General features: G+C 40.6%; 1 protein-coding gene across 1 annotated transcript; it reads right to left on the bottom strand.

Annotated features, from left to right (window-relative positions):
- Positions 1–7,184: 7,184 nt before the first annotated feature.
- LOC125316119 (senescence-induced receptor-like serine/threonine-protein kinase) lies at positions 7,185–15,851 on the bottom strand. Its single transcript, XM_048283414.1, has 13 exons — positions 15,716–15,851; positions 14,871–15,405; positions 12,560–13,053; positions 11,651–11,786; positions 11,294–11,365; positions 11,095–11,166; positions 10,940–11,020; positions 10,622–10,782; positions 9,787–9,989; positions 9,535–9,661; positions 9,317–9,403; positions 9,043–9,232; positions 7,185–7,765 (listed from the first exon to the last, which is right to left on the bottom strand). The coding sequence occupies exons 1-13, from the start codon at positions 15,843–15,845 to the stop codon at positions 7,381–7,383; spliced, it is 2,673 nt and encodes an 890-aa protein (XP_048139371.1). The 5' UTR covers positions 15,846–15,851; the 3' UTR covers positions 7,185–7,380.
- Between the last annotated feature and the right edge of the window lie 4,672 nt (positions 15,852–20,523).

Below are 20,523 nucleotides of genomic sequence, written 5' to 3' on the forward strand. Positions count from 1 at the left end.
ATAATCCCTTAAAACCGTACGTACCATACGGGGCATGAATTATCGTGCTTCTAGCAAGTCGTGTGGTTCCATAAAAATGGTACGGTGTGTACTATGTGTACAGTACGAACTTGCCAGGAAAACCCATCATCGTTCCTTCATATGACCATACAGCACACCCGACACATCAATCAATTTATTCTCTTTGATTTAGGCCGGATGCTCACACAAACGTGCTCAAAGACTCGGCCCCAAGGCCATTTTCATGCTAAAATATGTCTTTGATCTTGCACACGGTCATATGCATATGCAGACTACCGAATAGACACCGCAAAGATACACATAACAATTAATTCCCAAGCGGACGCCAACTCACTCAACGAGCATCCAAGATACTCAAATCAACATTTCAACGTGGCAATCCACCCAAACAAAGTCATCAATTCAATTAGGCCACATAAAGGCTCAATTTCGTGCCAGAGTCATTAATTAGCCAATTTGATTTATAGTCGTCAATCAATCGCTCGTCCTTAACCTATCGCTCGTTCGCGATCAAATCACAACAAACAGTCAAATTCATTTAACAATAATTAGCCACAGACAATTCTAATTTAATCGATTATGGTCATTTACCCTAAACCGGGTTTCTAACTAATCCGACCATAATCAAATCTACCTAAATTCCTACCGACTAGCTAACTACTTCTAGGCGCAATTAGCGCCCTAACCAAGGATTAGGGTCAACCCACCAAAAACGGTGGTCGAGGTCGGGTCGGGCACGATTTTTGAGATCGGGGCCGAAAATCACTATTCACGCCGGAAAACACTGTTCACACCGAAAATACTGTTCACCGGCGGCACTGTTCCGGCGACACTGTTCACGGCCGAAAACAGTGATGAGTTCGGCGGTGAAATTGCTGCAAACGGTGGCGGCTCAGCGATTGGAGGTCCGGCGAGCGACGGAAGCTGAAAAACGGAACCGACAGAGGTAAAAACAGGGGAAACCGGGCTGAATTTGGGGGAAAAACGATCTCGCGGGCTGAGGCGAGGCTAGGGAAGGCTGGGGGACTCACCTACAGGTCAAGGACGACCTTCGGGACCAGCTGGGGGCGGCGGACGGTGGCCGGAAGCAGCGGAACAGCAGCTGTACAGATCGCGCAGAAAACAGAGGAAAAGCGGGCAGAGCAGGGGAGGTCCGATCGAGGCTCAAATCGGGCTCTACGGGCGGCGGCCGACCACCACAAGTTCCGAGGGACAAGATAGGACTCTAAGGAGGTCGTCGGTGGCGATGGTGAGCGGCGGAAGGGGGCGGTTTGAGCTGGAACAGAAGCAAAAACAGCAAAACCCGAAAATAGAGGGTTGTCGGTTTCCCGGGCTGTTTGCGGCGGTTCCGGTGGACGACGAGCAGCGGGGTTGGGTCGGGATGGTGGTGAGGAGGCTGGTGGACGTTGCTGAGGTGGTGGTTGGCTTCGATGGTGTCGTGAACGACCGGAGGAGGAGCTGGAAGTCTCGGTTTCGGGAGGGCCAAAACAGAGCAGAGCTTCTGCGGCGGTTTTCACGGCCGTCCGGCGACGGCACCGGAGGGAGGTGGAACGGTGGACGGAGGTGGCTGGGGGTCCGTGGTGGTGGTTGGGGTGTTGGTCGCACGAAAATGGCCGGAGGAGAAGAGAATAGATGTTCGGTGAGGGGGGGTTGTTCTTGCGCGAGCAACGGGAGGATGAGGGAGCAGCAGGGAAAGAGAGAGAGAGAGAGAGAGAGAGAGAGAGAGAGAGAGAGAGAGAGAAGTCACGTGGCTTTGACTAGTGGGGGCTGAATTGACCAAAGGTGGGGCCTAGCCATCTCTTCAAAATAAATGTTTTCGTCCTATACGTATAATATCCAAGGGCGAAACGGTCTTTTGATAAATCGGGATCGATCGGATTTTTGGCTCAACCGGTTGGGAATAAAATTGGGATTTTCACGGGCTAATTTCGGTCCGGAAAAAGCTTAGGTGCGAGGATTAAAAATTCTAAGTCACGGTGACCACGATTTCGAGACCCAATCGAAATCGAACGATATTTCGGGAATTGTTCAAAATTCGTCACGTACGTCCTTTCGATCCGAAATTTTATACCGACAAAAGTTCAATAATAATCCTTTTTATTGAACTCGGTCTCTGTACCGAGGGCCTAATTTCCAGGGCGTCACAAACAGTGAAGTTGTTAAGGCAACCAAACGCATGCTCACAAGTAAATTTGATATGAAAGATATGAGGGTCACAGATGTTATTTTGGGAATTAAAATCCATAAAACATCCGAAGGATTAGCACTCTCACAGTCTCACTATATAGAAAACATTCTTGAAAAGTGCAAGAATCTAGACATTGTACCAGTAAAGACCCCGATAGATGTTAATTTACATCTTTCAAAGAATACTGGTGAAAGTAAGACTCAAAATGAGTATGCTAGTATACTAGGCAGTTTAATGTATGTCATAAACTGTACTAGGCCGTACATAGCTTGTGCTGTGAGCAAGCTAAGTCGATTTACAATTAATCCAAATGAAAATCATTGGAAAGCTATGAAACGTGTATTGGGCTATTTGAAGCATACTCAAAACTATGCTTTGCACAACACAAAGTATCCAGCGGTACTTGAAGGATACTGTGATGCAAATTGGATAACCGGCACAAAAGACACAAAATCAACAAGTGGATATGTGTTCACACTTGGTGGGGGAGCAGTGTCTTGGAAATCATCCAAACAAACTTGTATAGCAAGATCTACTATGGAAGCAGAATTTATTGCTTTGGATAAAGCTGGTGAAGAAGCAGAGTGGCTTCGGAATTTTCTGGAAGATATTCCTAATTGGCCCAAACCAGTGCCGGCCGTGTGTATACATTGTGATAGTCAAGCGGCAATAGGAAGGGCAAGGAATGTCATGTATAACGGTAAGTCTCGACATATACGTCGAAGACATGATACTGTAAGACAACTTCTTTCTAGTGGAATTATCACAATTGACTATGTGAAGTCAAAAGATAATATTGCGGATCCATTAACGAAAGGCCTAACTAGAGAGATGGTTGTGAAAACATCAAGCGGAATGGGGTTAAGGCCGATAAATAAGTCGTCATAGCGTAAACCCTACCTCGTTGATTGGAGATCCCAAGATCTAGGTTCAAAGGGACAACCAAGTTATGATGACAGTGTAAAGTACTGTAAATGTTTACTCATTCCCGAATAAAGACAGTACTAATATATGAAGGCTAAGCGAAAGCTTTTAATGATTCTGAATTGAGAGTGCAATATATTGTACATTCAGAAATTACCCGTGTGAGTGTGAAGTGAGGGCCGCTTCTGTGAGAATTGAAAAGGCCGAATTCTCTAAAACACTCATGAGACCAGGCGGTGTTCATGGCCAAAACGAACACAACAGTGAGAACCAATTTTGTTTGAGGGACAGTTGTGTGATCTCTATTGTCTAGGTTTACACCAAAGGTCGACAGTTCAAAGACATCAAGTTTACTGATTGACCAAGTAAGTCCGATAGATTTCACTAAGGAAAGTTCAAAGTCTCGGACTACTTATCCCGATACAACGTTCTCTCATGAAATAATCGCACATTGCATCTCATGCATAAACGAAGAGTCATGATATTTGAATATCTCATTCATGTGGGAGATTGTTGGGATTTGGTTGCAAGAAATCCCATAATAAGTGAATGAGAATGAAGGATGAATAGTCCCACATGGGAAAAAGAGTAGATGGAAGATGAGTTTAAATATTGGAACCTCACAAATGGGTTTGGGCCCCAAGGGGTACCCCACTTTTGTGGAAGGGAGAGGACCTACGCAAAGCTAGGTCGGCCCATACGCGCGCGCCGCCGCCGCCGCCCGCCCGCTCGGCTCGGTTCGGGCCCAGGTCCGCGCGTTCCATTATTTTTTATTTTGCTCTACTCTTTTTAAACCGAATGGACACAATTCGAACAGACACTATTGAAAATTTCTAAACACTTCTTTCGCTCGAACAGATGTGTTTGTTCGGAAACTTTTCTTTGAACGAATATGTTTGTTCGAAAGGAGGTGTTTCGGTTCGTAATCCTTCATAGGCGAAACCGTACGGTTTCGTGACTCTTCAATTGTTTGTGACTATATATATAACTGTCGGTTTTTCCGAAAACATACTTCATCATCATTTCTCTTCGCTCTCTTTCATTACATTCATTTGCTGCGATTATTTCTGCAAAATTGCGTTCGGTGGAATCCTCTAAACACGTACCACTTCAGAGGAACGAGATCCGTTCTATCCTGGGAGACAATCGTCCAATTTCCTCGGGTACTAATTGAGGGGGCGAATTTTGTCTTAAGGACACAACGACAATACGTTGGGCTCGGATTAACTTTCTGCATACTCATCTACATTGGCTTCAAGTTAGTTGTTCGTCGTTCAATTGCAATTTCTTATATACGAACATAGCCGATAACGGTGGCTAGCGGTATCACCTAGAGGGAGTGAATATGTGATTTTAAAGAAGTTGATAACTTAATGCAGAATTTAAACAATCGGGTTCGGAACCATGTTAGAGTCTGAATGGAAATAGTGATCAAATTCTGGTGAATGTAATATACTATCAATAGTAATGAATGAGAGTTGAGGAATTGAGAAAATTGCATACATATGTCATAGTGACCTACTTAGGTCAAGCTTATGTCCACTCTTTACGATGAAAGCCTATTGGCTATATTTTCCTAGTCAATCGATCAGAGGTTACAATGAGTGATGATACTCAAGTTGATGTGATGGAAAACATCCATATGGTATTTTGATGATCACAAAACTATCTCTAGTTCTAATGTCAATCATGATGAGTGCATATGGTGAAATTAGTTATCATCATCAATGATCCTACACTGTCAAGAAAGACGAGAAACTATGTTGTAACATTATGAGTGAACAAGTGCCAAGAGGGGATATTATGGCAGGTTAGAAGGACTAGTCCATATGGTGTTCTTGGAAGTCTTTGGTACTAATGAAAGGTGGTAAGATCAATGTGGCTCTATCAACATGTCATCAAGTCCATATCATCACCGATGATTGTCTACCGAGTTACTTGTAAGTAGCATTGGTAATTCGCACCGGTGATTGTGTGTGTGCTTGTCGGTGTTAGATTAACATTGTTGGTGTAACAAAAGTGTGATATTCGTGGACTAGCATGATTGCTGATACTTTAGAATAAAACCGTTTAACGCTTTGGATTCCATAGACAAAACTACAAAAAGGGCTGTTGAAAGTTGACACTGTACATAGTACGGAAGAACAATGTATTTGGCGTATCATTCCTGCATGCGAATGGAAGTTGTACTATTTGATCTTCAGACAAAGATTGAACATGTACTATCTAATCTTATGACCTGACATGTACAAATTGTCTCCAACGGCTAGAAGGCTGAAGGTCTATATGAAGGAAAGGAAGGCTGAAGAGCTAGGTGGTAATGTGAAAGGGGATTGAGTGCTGAGTTGAAGTACGAACTGTCGAAAAGTGAGCAAGCAAGAAAAGAAACAAGTGAACCTTCTCAAAACCTCTAACACCTTAGAGCGCCCTGTGTAACCAGTGTCACCGCTTATTCTCTGTGTTTGTCTTTGATCACTGTAATGGCCTGAGTATTCATACAAGTGTAAGAGCAGTGCTCGTGTCCTAATAGTGTGATCTATCATGGTATATGAATGATATTTGCCGGTTGTAATCTCGAGTACTGATTACTAGTGGAATCTAGTCACTGTTAAGGTTGTTACTTTGAGAGTGGACATAGACTTGCTATAAGCCGAACCACTATACATCCGTGTGTGATTTACTCTGCTATTGTCTATTTTACTTAATAGCATCACACACATTGGTTCACCGCACGTAACTATTATCACTGGTGATTGTTATAAATTATCATTCAACCCCATTCTACGTTGATTATTAGTCCCGACAGATAGCCCACCCTCTCTTACATACAATCACTCTAATAAACCCTCTCAAGGATTACAGTTTATAGCTCAAGAAAGCTAAGTATGTAGGGTTGAAGCTCTCTTCAAATTTTGAAATTTCAGATTTTGGGTTATCTATTATCTTTAGCATCTCGGTCTCCTTTTATACCCATTTACTTCCAATCTACCTATTGAATAGTATCCAGAGGATTATCTCCAATTAACCCATTGGAAAGATTTGCTAAAAGAAGATTAAGTCGCCATTAAGAGATGAGATCAAATCTCCTGTTGATTCAGTCGTCCATACAACCAAATTTAGGTTTCCATAAGTAGAGTTCTTCGTTTGAAAGCAAATCTTGTCTTTGCCAATCAATTAGGATGTCTTTGCAATATTTGCATTGTGAGACAATCTTTAAGATTGATACTATCCAAAGTTGAAATCCAAGTCAGATCGGTAGCCGTCATGATATAAATAATTTGCATCTCAATTAGTCTGCGTCTGAATCTGAATATAAGTTTCAGTCTAATAATCAAAATAGAGTTTGAGAATCTCAAATGCCTTGAAAATAGTTGTGTTCCAGTTCCTTAACATATCCAGGACTTGACTTATAAAGATATCCATGCGATAAGATCCACAAAGTCATTGCTTAGACTATAGATGCATAATTCAACGTATAGAGTCCGAAAGCATAAACAACATTGATATATGCTTCTTTTCTTAAATATCACTTGCATAAGAATGCTCATATGCATTTATCAGATTTAGATATATTAAGGATTGCTTTGTCAGTTTCAAAATCTATTAGGAAGTTTTCTCAACCGCCTATTCCGTGTTCTAAGAATTAGAGAGATCGGGATTGCCTTTTGTCTGGATATAAAGCATGTTGCAAATGTCAAATGTATGCAGTATTGTAAGTCAAGTTCAAGCCTTGTGTTCATAATTTGTTAAAGACGCGTGTGTATATATCCCAGGTTGATTGCGACAATTACTACATTAGGAACACCAATGATCCATAGTTTTTAGCTTACACCAGAAAGAAGAAAGATAATTAGTCCCCCCTCAAAATTGTGAACTACTTGCTAATTACCCAACGGTGTTGACTCAAACTGAAATCTCATCTGAACTCCAAGAACTTGCCGTGAGGGCCTGCCAATGTTGATTACCCCATCCGTGGATAGCAACAACCTCCCAAACACCACCCCGCAAACTCAACATGGAGTTCCCAACTTTGCAGTATTATTATTAGGAATGCCATGAACTGATATTCTTAATGGAGAAAGGAGCGACAAAGGACGAAAGGATGTCGTTACCAGACAGCATGTTTGGAAGATTCAATGGCAGAAAGAAAAGGGAAATGGATGATGCAATTAAAGTACAAATTGGAGGACAAAAGGTAATCTATAACCTAAAAAGAAGAGAACCTTTCCTGGATCGCAAAAGTTCTGCTACCTCGCGATGGGGACATCGTCAGATTGGAGCACCAAGGAGCTCATTTCCAAGGGATCACTTGATTTGCTCACCAAAGACTCCAGCTCTGCCAACACATGATGTATATCCGGCCTTTGAATTGCCGTTGGTCGTGTACAAGACATGGCAATCTCCGCTACTTTCCAAGCTGAGTTGATGTCGAATACTCCTTGTAACCTTGGATCCATAATCCTCTGTATATCACCACTTTCAACGATCGGAGTCAACCATTCAAGTACGTGCATGCTGTTGCTGCCATCCTGGCTCCTCACAAATGCAGGTTGGCCCGTGATGAGCTCAAAGAGTATGATTCCGAAACTATAAACATCACTCTTCTTGGTAAATTTTCCAGAAGACTGCATCCTGCGAGGAAAAAAAAAAAAATACAGGTCTTTATATCAAAGATGAAACCCTAGGCTATGTCTATATTGTTAAGAAAACTTGCTTCTGAATATTTTGATTCTGACAAAACTGTTCCTTATCTATTATAATCTGGTGAAATGCTCTAAGTGCTTTTATCACAGGTGTAATATATGAACGAAGAAGTTTCCATTGATCCAAATGGATGTTCAAACTCAAAGCTAAAGGTCATTGCATATTTGCTTCTGAAGGAGTTGAATCTTATTATTCAGATTGACTGGATAATCAATTAAAAAGATTTCAACGATCACCTTTATGGAAGACTCATATGCAAGCATCGGCGAGTACTCTATCAAGCTCATATTCAGTGTTCTATCTGTTCGGATCCAAGGAATAGCTTCTATTTCTTAAGTCTAACTTTGAAGATTTGTTAAGATGATGTGATATATTTATTTAGATTCTGAATACCCACGTTGGCAAGTTTCCGTTATGGCTTTGATATTTATGGAAGTTTGTAATATTTAATTGACAGGTTTATTATACAAACGGATTAGTAGAACATCCTTGATTGGATACTACCTTTCAAAGAACAAGATAACTTCCATATTTGAAGACTTGACTTATGAAAACTGAAGATTTAGTTGTATGGGCGATTGAATCTAAATGGTTCAAATTCTGCATTAACGACTACCAAATCTCTATAGATACAGACTCTTGTAATCAAGATTGATGAAGTCCAATCAATGATTAGTTTGAGGTAGAAGGAGTATAAAAGGAAGTCCAAGGCGACTGTTGCTATGTGTGATTAGAACTTACAATTCCCAAGTGTTTGAGTTTTTTATATTCAAACTTGTCCCTGACAGATAAACATCTAATTTTTTAGAGGAACTTTGTGAGAGTGTGTGATTATAAACACTCGTAAGCTTCAATGATTCATTTAGTGAAATCCACTCAATTGACTATCGGTGTGGAAGAGTGGACATAGGCTTATCTAAGCCGAATCACTATAATCATCATGTGCAATTTCTCTCTAGCTCTCAACTCTTTATTTCAAAGTCTATCGCACACGTGTGTTCAGAATCTAACATTGAATATCATTCAGAATTTGAATTAGTGATTCGTTTGGCTTGATTATTTTTATTCCGCGATTTAAAATCAAATTTGTTCAGAATCACCTATTCACTCCCCTTTAGGTGATATTGCTAGTTCCAACATATATTTATATGCAAATTGAGATCCTGAACTAAACCAGAATAGTAATGTTGAGTTTTAGCCATTACTCAGGGTCGAGGTAGCCACGAGTGCCCGCAAGACAAGTTGACACGTGAGAGTCCTTTTCTGTCGCAAAAGCTCTTGACAGGCCAAAATCAGATATTTTGGCTCGGAAATCGTCGTTCAACAAGATGTTAATAGTCTTCAAGTCTCTGTGGATGATGGGTGGCTTGCAACCATTATGCAAATAATCCAAACCTGAAATCCTCGCATAGAACGTGTAAACAATGCCTAAGCAATGATGGGAAAAAACCTACAACTGGGGATATCTCATTAGTGTACCTTGTGCTGCATCCACAGCTACTTGTAGTCTGTTACTCCATGTCAAGACCTTCGGATGGTCCTCTGTTGGATGGATTATAACATTGCCTATGAGAAAGAAATAGAGATCCTATGAGAAAGAAATAGAGTTTCAGGATTTTAACTCTACCTATGAGCAAGAAATAGAGTTTCAGGATCATTGTCGAGAAGAAACAATACAACAGGCCATAAAAACACACCCGACAAATGTTGCTTTAAATTTCCATTTGCCATGTATTCATATATCAATGCCAGGTGCTTGGACTCATTGCAATATCCAAACAGCGAAACCAAGTTTCTGTGGTGAACGATCATTAAGAGTTGCGCCTGCAGCATAAGAGTGTGCATTAAAAATAACGAATACTGAGAAGAGGAAGTTTCTGGACGAACATCTGCGTAAGTGTCAGCATAAGTTGATTTTAAAAGGAAACGTGGTTGATCATGTATCTGACCTCGGTTTGAAATTCCTTGTACCCTTGCTTTGATGATTCAGAGAGCATCTTGACAGCAACTACGGTGCCGTTATCTAGTGTACCAAGATATACCTTTCCAAATCCACCTTCACCAATCACTTGTCCGAAGTTCCCAGTGATTATTGAAACCTCTTCATACGTAAAAGGTCGATTACTTGGTCTCAGCACCCTTTCACTAGATTCTGTACCAAAAGGGTTCCAATGAGTATTGTGACTACCACTTTGGGTAGTAGACTTTCAAGGCAAATGACTCCAATTGCGTTGCGACAATTAAAAGACATAGGAAAGGTTTTTCTGATCTCGTTTTAAGAGTTAAATTAGTGGAGAAGAGGTCAAAAATCAAAACTTCTGGGCAGGGATTCTCTGTCACCTGCCTTCAATATGCTAACAAATAGATAATTTTTCTTTGCTCGGTACATATAGATAAGTTTGAGATTGCACAATCAGACTTTCTTTTGGGGACCCTCAGAATATTAAGGACAAAGTTGTACTCTCTCAAGTTGTTATAAGTCCTCGTGCATAGCACGGTTACTTTTGAAGAAAACAATCCAAAATTTTATTGAACAAATTTAAAGTTCAGGGACCACATTACACATTGGGTCAAAGGTCAGAGACTATTTTTGTCATTTACCCATTGTACACTGACACTCTTAGGGTGGTGAGAAGAGAGAAAGTTGTTGAGCTGTATATTCTCAACTAAATTATCCTAGAAAAGACATTGTTGCAGATAAAACTGTACCAAAGGAATATCAAAGTCAAGATAGTTGTCAAATGTAGTGTAGATTGTGTGAACAGGACAAGTAAGAAAACTTACCTGCTATTGCTCTCCGTTTAATCAACCAAATAATAGCCAAAGCACCGAAGAGAACTACAAAGAAGCCTGAAACTGATGTAATAACTGGAATGAGGATGGTTTTTTGTTTCTGCTTCTGCGCGCAAGGATCAGCTCGGCACAGATTCGCATTTCCTGTCAAACTGCGATAAAGAATGAAGGAGCTGAACTCAAATTCCTATCTGCAACTGTCCAGATTGATTTGCCAACATGTTGATGACAAGTGTCCTTCCTATTTGCTTACAATCAGAATAAACCATTTCAATAGTTTCTAAGCTGTGAGTGAGAGAAAGAACAAGCCTTAAGTTTAATGTCTTGGCTTCAACCCTCATTGTAAGAGCCTTGGGAACAGAACCAGTAAGGTTGTTTCCACTTAGATTTCTGCCAAAATATAACAATGTGTAAGGATTCGCATCCTTGTAATTCTTTGGGACGCCACTAAGACATTAACTTACAGATTTCTCAGCTTTGGCAGTTTCGCCAATGTTTCTGGTATTTCTCCTGACAGTTGATTGTTGGACAAATCTCTGAAACAAGGTCAGTGTAGAATACTTAACTCTCCAACAGATCTAGCAAAAAATTTAGGAATTGATGCAGCATAAGATCTAATGCAGCATTGCCTTTTCAAAATGGCCTCGGTAGAGAGATACTCACAGGGACTCCAACGCTAATAGATTTGAAAACGAGGATGCTATGCTCCCCACCAGATCGCTAGAGCTCAGATTCCTGGCCATGATCAACCAAAGGCTGCTTCAGTGGTACAAAAAGGAAACTTTTTCTGCAAGTGACTCTATGGATGCAGTCTTAGGCAACCTACTTAGAGACTTTGGGAAATGAAAGCTTCTTGTGCAAATATAATGAGGTCATGCAGGGGAGCAAACTTGTAAACTTTCAGTCAGAATTAGAGCAAAACTTCACTTCTTCATAGAGAGAGAGAGAGAGAGAGAGAGAGAGTACTTTTAGAGTTTCACCGCAGGATGATACGTCATGAAATAGTTCGAAGGCACTCACAGTGAAATAATCCTCGGAGGATTTCCATAACTACAATTCAGACCATGCCATGTATAGTTGCTTGGGACGCACGGATCACCTTGCCAGCTCTCTTTATTTACTCGATACGTTGCCTTGGTATCATTGATAGCTTTCACTGTAGTTGATAACACAATAATATCATTTCTTTTTCAAGAATTGTGATGTTGTGAAAATAGAGAAAACACTGTATGTTCAATCTGAAGTGATTTCCAGCAATGAAGAATGCCAAGTAAAGTAGCCTTTCACTTTTGGGGATAAACCTAGTTTAAGAGTAGCCTATTCACCATTAAAATTGCATCTTCTAGAGCTCATTGAAGAAAACTCTTATCTTATTCTTCTTAGATTTTTCACAGCAAGCTTCTTGAAGCTCAATTTCACCGTACATTTTTGTAAACTTAGCTTATAAACTTTCCGTCGCCACAATCGTTACCTACCGAACCTCACCACCAACAATTACTCAACGAATCCAACATCGGTTCTCTCCTGATGGAGCAACCAAGGCAAGCGAATGTAAATTATTTCCTTGTAGGAGCTAATGAGGTATCTTAGGAGGAGTGAGCATTGAGATCTCCCAGATTACTGAGAGAGTACTCTTCATCCAATGGAGACATCAATCCGATCAACAAATCCTTATTCTTTTATCATGTTTTACTCTGATTAGCCGGGAGAAAAACACCAGAAGTGTCAAAAGTTGTCTATGTCATTTAATTTAGTGCCAAAAGTTTCCACAGGATCATTTCAGTGCCAATTTTTTGAAAAATAATCAAATTAAGTGCCAACTCCAATCGACCTATATGGTCAGATATGTAATAAGTTTGCCTTTTAGCCATTTTGTTGTTCATGTCGACTATTCGGGGCTAGAAAAACAGGTAGGATTAGGGGAAATACCATCGATTTGGGCTGTTGGTACATTGGGGAGTCCAACAATGTTATAGACCTCGATGGCATTGAGGATGGGCGGATATGCAGATTGAGGTGTGGGACTGATCGTGAAGACGATCGGGGATCCAGTAACTGGAGTGGAGACTAGAGTCACTGGCTTTAAGTACTCGAGTGCCACCCTCTTCGTGAATTGATTACCATTGACAGAAACTGTGAACTCCCTTTGTTGGCCACTCAGCAAACTCTGGGTTTCGGCAAAATGGAAGTACAAGATCCATTTACCTGAAGAACTGTATGGCTTCCATTGCGTCCAATTATAACTCAAGGAGGAACTAGCATTGCTCGCGGTTCCAGCGGTCATCAGAACTTTCCCAGGAACCTTGTAAGCATCATTGTTGTCGGACAAGGACGCAGCAGATGCTCCGACGCTGGGCGTAAGCGTGAAGTAAGCAGATTGAGAATGGCCCAGCCAGATGCGATCATAATCATCCGTCGGGTACCTGGTTGAGGCATTTTAACGGACAGCTGATACGCTCAGCAATTGAGAAATCAATGAACTTGCACAATTTCAAGCTTCTACGTCTTTGATTAGTGTACTGGTACTATCCACTATCGGTCAGACTCTTGTACCTGATAAAAATCGGACATCATGCGGATGATTCAAGTTGGCGGGCAACTGTCTAGAGTCATTTGACGGACCGCCTATTGCAATATTAAATGGATTTTTTTTAAAGTAAATTTCCCTTGAAATCACTCTTGTTTTTCATAATCAGCATTTTAAAAATTGGATTAGTACCTCATATTACTTAGCAACTCTTTGTTCAATCCACTCGAGTATTTTTTGTAATCAGTCTTTCGAAAACTGAGTTATTACTTCGTATTGAGCATGTTTAACAAGTGTCGGAAGATTTTTCAAAAAAGTGAATATTTGAATGACATTTTTCCGGTAATGAAAATAGTGGAGGTCAACCAAGAGAGTCGTTTGGTCTCATGAAACTATCACACAAGAAATTATCACATCGTACATCTGAAACTCAATTTAGATGCAAACATTTATCAATCGTGCATGAGGATATTCTTATGAGATTGTCATAGAAAATTGAGTGCTTTGGTCATAAAATTAGTAAGTACCGTTAATTAAAGGGAATTGATTATATAGCAGTTTTTGGGCGACTCTTATGCTAATAGTCCGTTTTGAACCACAAAAAAGTAGCCACTAATTTAAAATTAATGTAGAATCCACTCTTTTAAGAATTTGTGGCTCTTACTGTTATTCTCACAGTCACACAAAAACTATTATGCCAGCAAAGTTCATAATTAAATTATGTGTGAATTCCTAATCATCTTCGTCAGTGCATAATGCATAGCAACAAACCAAGCAAAAAAAGAAAAAACATTTTCTTCGGGATGACTTATAAAACATTGGGGATACATTAATTGGTACTAGTTTTAATACGTGGTCATTTTAATTGTTTATCTGTGGCGACCTCTTTCGATATACATATGATTGTCACATCCCATCGAAGAGAAAACCTACATAAGATAATATTTTCTTGAAATAAAGCTTCGATTGTTCATTTGCGAGAATTATCACAAATATCCCAAAAGGAGAAAGTTATCTAAGAAGACATAAATCTCATGTAGGATGGGTAATTCAGTTCTAAACTTTTTAATTTGACCAGTCCTAAATCTTTTGATGATTTTTCAATGTAGTCCTTCCAGTCAATTTTTGCTAAAAATCGCTAACGTAGTGATTTCGTCTGTGTGAGGCTGCCAACTATCTTAGGTGGCATTGTCGGCGCTGACTTGGATGATTTTTGCAATTTTTTTTTTATCATTTTCTGAATTTTTTGTCTTCCTTTTTTTTTTCCCCTTTTCTTTCCTTTCATTTCCTTTTTATTTTTTTTCCTTCTTTCCCTCCACCGGTCGTCGTGGCCTTAGAGAGGGCATCGCCATCCTCACCTATGGACGATAACCTCTGTTGGCCATTGCCAAGGCCCGGATCCAGCAGAGTGAAATAGGAATAAAACCAAAACTGAAAAATGAAAGAAAAGGAAAGGAAAAAGAGAAGAAGAATTAAAACAAATTGAAAAGATCGTGCATATAAAACAGTTGGTTTTCACATCAGCGATTTTGATCAAAATTAGCTAGATTGGCAAATCGTGAAAATGTTTAGGACTAACTTGGTCCAAAGGAAAATTTTAAAACTGAATTTTCCCTGTAGACAACGGATTTACTGCTTTCTGCATAGTTATCCGTCTCTCTCGGAAGAAATGATCTCATGCAAGCTAACTTGTGTACTCCCAAAACGACTCACCTTGTCCGGGATGAAGAGATTGTTCCCACGTCGATCAGCCAAGTTCGCCTCAAGAACCCAGGTTCAATTCGATAGATGCTGCTATTGCCCAAAACTCGTAATTCCAGAGCAGAAAGGTAAGGGATTCCACTCCCCGTATTCACAACACACACCTGTATATAATCTGCCTTGGACACGTAAATAATCTCGTCGAACACATCGCCTGTGTAGTCGATAGTGGTCCAATAGTTAACATCGATATAAAGGTCAAACGTGGGCGTTTGCCTTTTCCGGTCGTAGTTGCCGTACCAGAAGTAGGTCCTGATCAAGTAAAGGCTGTTCTTGCCTCCATCAGGTTTTAGCGTGTAGCAGTTCCTCGTTCCGTTCGGAAAGCTCCTCAAACTTTTGGTGATTTGAGGATGAGATTCGTCACTGTATTCTGCGGAAACCAGCTTGTTTTCCCCGGAATCTGTAAATCCTTGGTCCGTCTCATAATATATCCCGGTTACGTCATTGAGATATGGATCAGGGGCCCCACAGTTGATGCTTATGAAACCTGGAAATCGAGAAAAATTAGAACCAAATAGTCGATATATATTCTCAGACTTTCCCCTAGCAAGTTCAAGAATTCGGAAGCATATGTGCAATATATATTGCGAATGAATGATGCATCGAACATATTTCATTTCAATGCCTGTGATCACCCTTTTAATCTCATCCTTCCCTTAATTCTTCTCCTTCCATCTTTTATCTATTGCATGTTCTGGTCATTGGGTAAACAAACCCGCCACTCACCATTGAATGAATAATTGAGAGAGAGAGAGAGAGAGAGAGAGAGAGAGAGAGAGAGAGAGAGAGAGAGAGACCTGGAATTTGTTGGGCTAGAGCCAGCAGCTTCAGTCCCGGAGCTAATAGAGAAGCAACGGAAGCACACAAGAGGAGGAGCAACATTGATCTTCCCATTTTCGGGAATCCAGAAGACAGAGAAACTTGCATGTAATATCTTCAGTTATTTATGTTGGAAACTTGCATTGGTTTTTTGTTTTTTTTTTTTTTGGGGGGGGAGGGGAGGGGTGTGGGGGGAGAAGAGAAAGAGCCCACATTGGATATAGAATAATACACTAAAATTAACTGTTCAGTTAAATTTGCGCTGGTTGAGTATGACCGACAGCTTTAGGCTTTGGGCCATCTCTTGTTGTTCCACTAGCTTCATATATAGCTCGATTGCGGCTAGAACGTTCGAATAATAAACAGTGTTTTACATGCAACAACAGTTGGAAGGTTTACAACAGTTGGCATTGATTCCATTCCCATGTTATCATAATCAAACCAAATTGTCTATCGTTATAAATGGTCCATGAACTTTAGCTTAATATATAATGTGTCCCTAAACTTTTAATTTGCTCAATGTGGTCCTCAAACTTTGACCTAAAGTGTAATATGGTTCCTGAACTCTTAATTGTTCAATATGGTCACTGAACTTTTGGTAAATGCTTAAGCTAGTCTGTGGGATATATGAGAATATCCAATATCATCCTTGCATTAATTTAAGTTCAAGGACAACATTGAACACTTTTATATAATTTAGGAACTAGTTTGAACATTTATCGACAGGGGTCACATTGAACAACGAAAAGTTGATGAACCACATTGCATATTAGGTCAAAGTTCAGTTACCATTTGTGTCATGTTTACCCAAGATGTAATTAACTCAAGTCTTTGAACGAAACCGAGTCTAATTAATTAGGTTAGAGGAGTACTTATTTTGAAATTTTAGGGGATGATGTACTTTGGAGTGCACTTGAAAGTTCCTCTACTCACATTATAAATGATCCCTAATAAGAGTGATTCATTTTCATATGAACTATGAGACGTAAAATTCGAGATTATTCTCTAGGATGAAGGGAAGAAAATTATTTTTTTATTAATTTAGGTGTTGATGGTGTGGAAAGTAAACTCTACGTCATCTTCGGATGGCTACCTCCGAGTAAGATCATATAGTAACATCCCGCGCTTAGGGTAAATCATCGGAGCTACGGCTCTTGCATTGTCTACCTATGCTTCGCACAACGTCTTGAACCGACTTGTCGGTGACGTACCCTCGATTCAAGACACTGTATATTAGTGGATGATGTATTTTGGAGTGCACTTGAAAGTTCCTCTGCTCAAATTATAAAGGATCCCTAATAAGAGTGATTCATTCAATACCTATTCCTTGCACCAAGTACGGGCTGATAGAGAAGAAAAATCTAGAGAGATAAGTTGTATTTGTACTGAGGCACAAGACCATAATAAATAGGTAGAATGAAGCATATTTTACGAGGAAACAATCCCATAGAATAAACAAAAATAATTCTAGAATAAATACAGAATCAATAAAATATGCTAACACCCTCCTAAAACTTAAGGTGGATCAAATAGCGAGAGTTTGGAAATAAGATACTGAAAATCCAGCGATATAAGAGTCTCGTAAAACCATCAGCTAACTGGTTCGTAGTACCAATAAAAGGAAGAGAAATAGTTTGAGCCTAGACATGATGAGTAAGATGGCAGTTGATCTCGGTATGTTTGGTGCACTCATGAAAAACAGGATTAGCCCCTATATGGATGACGCTTTTGTTGTCACAATAGAAAGGAGTGGGATCCTGGAGCAAAACGCCCATGTTAGCAAGCAAATGACGAAGCCAGACAATCTCAAAAGTAGTGTCAGCTATAGCACGTTACTCAAACTCAGTAGAGAAGCATGAGACAATTTCTTGTTTCTTGGTGCGCCAAGAAATGAGAGAATCGCCAAGGAAAATGCGGAACCTCGTGATGGAACTACGACTAGTTACATTGGAAGCACAGTTAGCATCGGAATAATTACGCAACTCCGGAGGAGAAGAGGAAGGTAAAAATAAAGACCGCGTCAAAGTATCTCGAAGGTAGCACAAAATCCACAGAACAACAGCATAATGCGTAGATAGAAGGGCAGCAACAAACCGACTAACAACATGAACTGCATGGGCAATGTTAGGCCACGAACTTGTGAGATACATAAGGCTACCAACTAGAGTCCGATAACAAGTCACATTAGAAAGAGGTTCCCATCATTAGGGCGAAGCTTCTCATTCAACTCAATAGGAGCAAGAGCAGTATGGGAATCCGAAAAAGCAACCCTAGAGAGAATATCAGTAATATACTTATGTTGAGAAAGAAGAATACCATGAGAACTGCGAGCAATTTCAAGCCCGAGAAAATAACACAACGGACCAAGATCCTTTATGAAAAATGTCACTGAAGATGCCTCTTGGTATGCGCAATATAATCAAGGTCATTGCCAGTAATGACCATGTCATTCACATAAAGAAGAAAGATAGTAAAGCCAGAGAACGAAGTGTGAACAAACATAGCATGATCCGCCTCATTCTAACAAATCCTGCAGTACATATCGCAGCGGCAAACTTCTCAAACCAAGCATGCGGTGCTTGTTTGAGACCATAAAAATCTCGCCGAAGATGACAAACCCGACTAGGGACTTGAGCAAGACTATGTGGTGGTTGCATAAAGATTTCCTCATGAAGATCTCCACGAAGAAAAGCATTCTTCACATCAAGTTGATAGAGAGGTCAGTTAAAAACAGAAGCAACGGCCGGTAGACTACAAATAGAAGTCATCTTCGCTACTGGAGCAAAAGTCTCCTCATAGTTAATGCCATATTCTTATGAGAAACCACGTGCAACCAAACGCTCCTTATAATGCTCAATACTACCATCAGAATAAGGATCTACTTGTAGATCCAGTGACATGATATCAAGGATTGACTAGGTGGAAGAGGAAGAAGTTCCCAAGTACCAGTATTCTGTACAGCAGAAAGTTAATTAGCTATGGCATGATGCCACTTGGCGTGTTGTACCGCTTCGAGGGTAACTGGTAGGTTCCCGCTTATCATGAATAGTAGTCGAAAAAGAACAAAACCCAGCAGAATAAGAAGCAGCTGCAGCATATCGAGCAAGGGGACGACGATCTCGAGGAGGAGTACAACGCAGCTCCAGAGGGGTAGAATCGTCGATGGCGGGGGGAGCAGGAAAGGCAATAGTAGGAGGGAACTTAGACAGAGAAGGAGGGGCTGAGATATCCGGAGGAAGTTAAGTAGAAACATGAGGTGGGTTAGGACAAGAATCAGCCCGAAAGTACATGAAAGGAATAGGAGGAGGCATTGAAGACGTAGTAGTAGTAGAGAAGTAAGAAACATGCTCATGAAAATTGACATTACGAGAGATACGAATATGCTGAGCAATCGGGTCATAATAACGATAGCCCTTGTGTTCGGTACGACAGCCCAAGAATGCACACGATATCGTCCAGTCAACTTCGTATGTTCGGTGGGAGAGAGAAGCACGAAACACATGCACCCAAGAACTCGAAGATGTGTATAAGTAGGAGAGCGAGAATGAAATCACTAAAAGGGTATAGCCCGATGAAGAACAGGTGAGGGAAAGCGGTTAAGGAGATGAATCGCAGTGAGAAGAGCCTCAACCCATAACTTGGTAGGAATCGAAGTAGAAAGTAAAAGAGGAAGAGTGGTTTTAAGGATATGTTAGTGCTTACGTTCAGCAACCCATGGGACTCAATATGACCACGACGATGACAATAAGAGCACCTGAGCAATCGATGAGAACCTGCGTTGAAGCAAGCTGATGAGAACCCCACGTTGGAACATGAGGTGGTGGTGTAGATTGAGCAGCAGCCCATGGAGGAGTGGCGACAATGGCAGTGGGATCAGATTCCGCATAAGATGAGAGAAGATCCAACTAGATTTTCTTAGATTGAAGCTCCTTGAAAGCATCAAGGAGAGAGGGTAGAGGATTCGATAAAGAATTTGACTATGAACACCCTTAAAAGCAGTTCGGAGCTTCAGAAGAAAATCATAGAGTCGCAAGCGATCATGAGTCTGTAGCCGAGAAGATTGACATGTGGCACAACTAGAACATGTGGAACATAAAGCGGGAGATATAATGTCAAGCTGATCCAAAGCGGCTTTAAATGATTATAAACTCACGGATTGATAGAGCACTTTGAGTAGCAACAAAAATGTCTTGATGTAATCGGTAGACACGAATAGAGCCGGTCCGAGTAAACATTTTTGTAAGTTGATCCCGGAGATTCTTTGCACCTATAATGTGAGCAAATTGTGGACGAAGGGTAAGATCAAGAGAGCCAAATATGATGGCCCAAGCCCTTCAATCAGCAACATCCGAGTTCTGAATGTCAGATTTATGCTGAGCAATCATCTCATCTATGAGTTTAGATTGCTCGGTGTCCTTGAATGGGCGGGACAGACATGAACACCCTCAACATGCTCAAACAAATATCAATAAACAAGTGTAGCCATAGCCGATGGCTGCTAAAGAGCGTAATTGGAACCATCGAGTTTGACATCGATCCGATCGCTCGAATCATCCATATCAATGAACGTTGGACCACAAAGTTGGAGCGATGACAACAATGTCGGGTGGCTGCCGCAAGACGAAGGCGCAATGAAGAAGACGAGTGAAAATTTTTTCTTGGCCCAGCTTGCTCACCGGTAAGTGGGACTGCCGTGGTTGAGGATTGGTGTATAGTACTAACAAGAAGCTAACCCTAGCTCCGATACCATGATAGAAAAGAAAAACCTAGAGAGATAAGTTATTTT

This window comes from Rhodamnia argentea, chromosome 8 (genome assembly GCF_020921035.1).
Source record: "Rhodamnia argentea isolate NSW1041297 chromosome 8, ASM2092103v1, whole genome shotgun sequence".
Lineage (NCBI taxonomy): Eukaryota > Viridiplantae > Streptophyta > Magnoliopsida > Myrtales > Myrtaceae > Rhodamnia > Rhodamnia argentea.

Coding starts and splice junctions, on each gene's coding strand:
- LOC125316119 (XM_048283414.1), bottom strand. CDS start 15,845: ATGCAAGTTTCTCTGTCTTCTGGATTCCCGAAAATGGGAAGATCAATG. Junction 11,787..12,559: donor ACCAACAGCCCAAATCGATG/GTATTTCCCCTA, acceptor TATCAACTACAG/TGAAAGCTATCAATGATACC. Junction 9,990..10,621: donor TAAACGGAGAGCAATAGCAG/GTAAGTTTTCTT, acceptor CTTTTGGTACAG/AATCTAGTGAAAGGGTGCTG.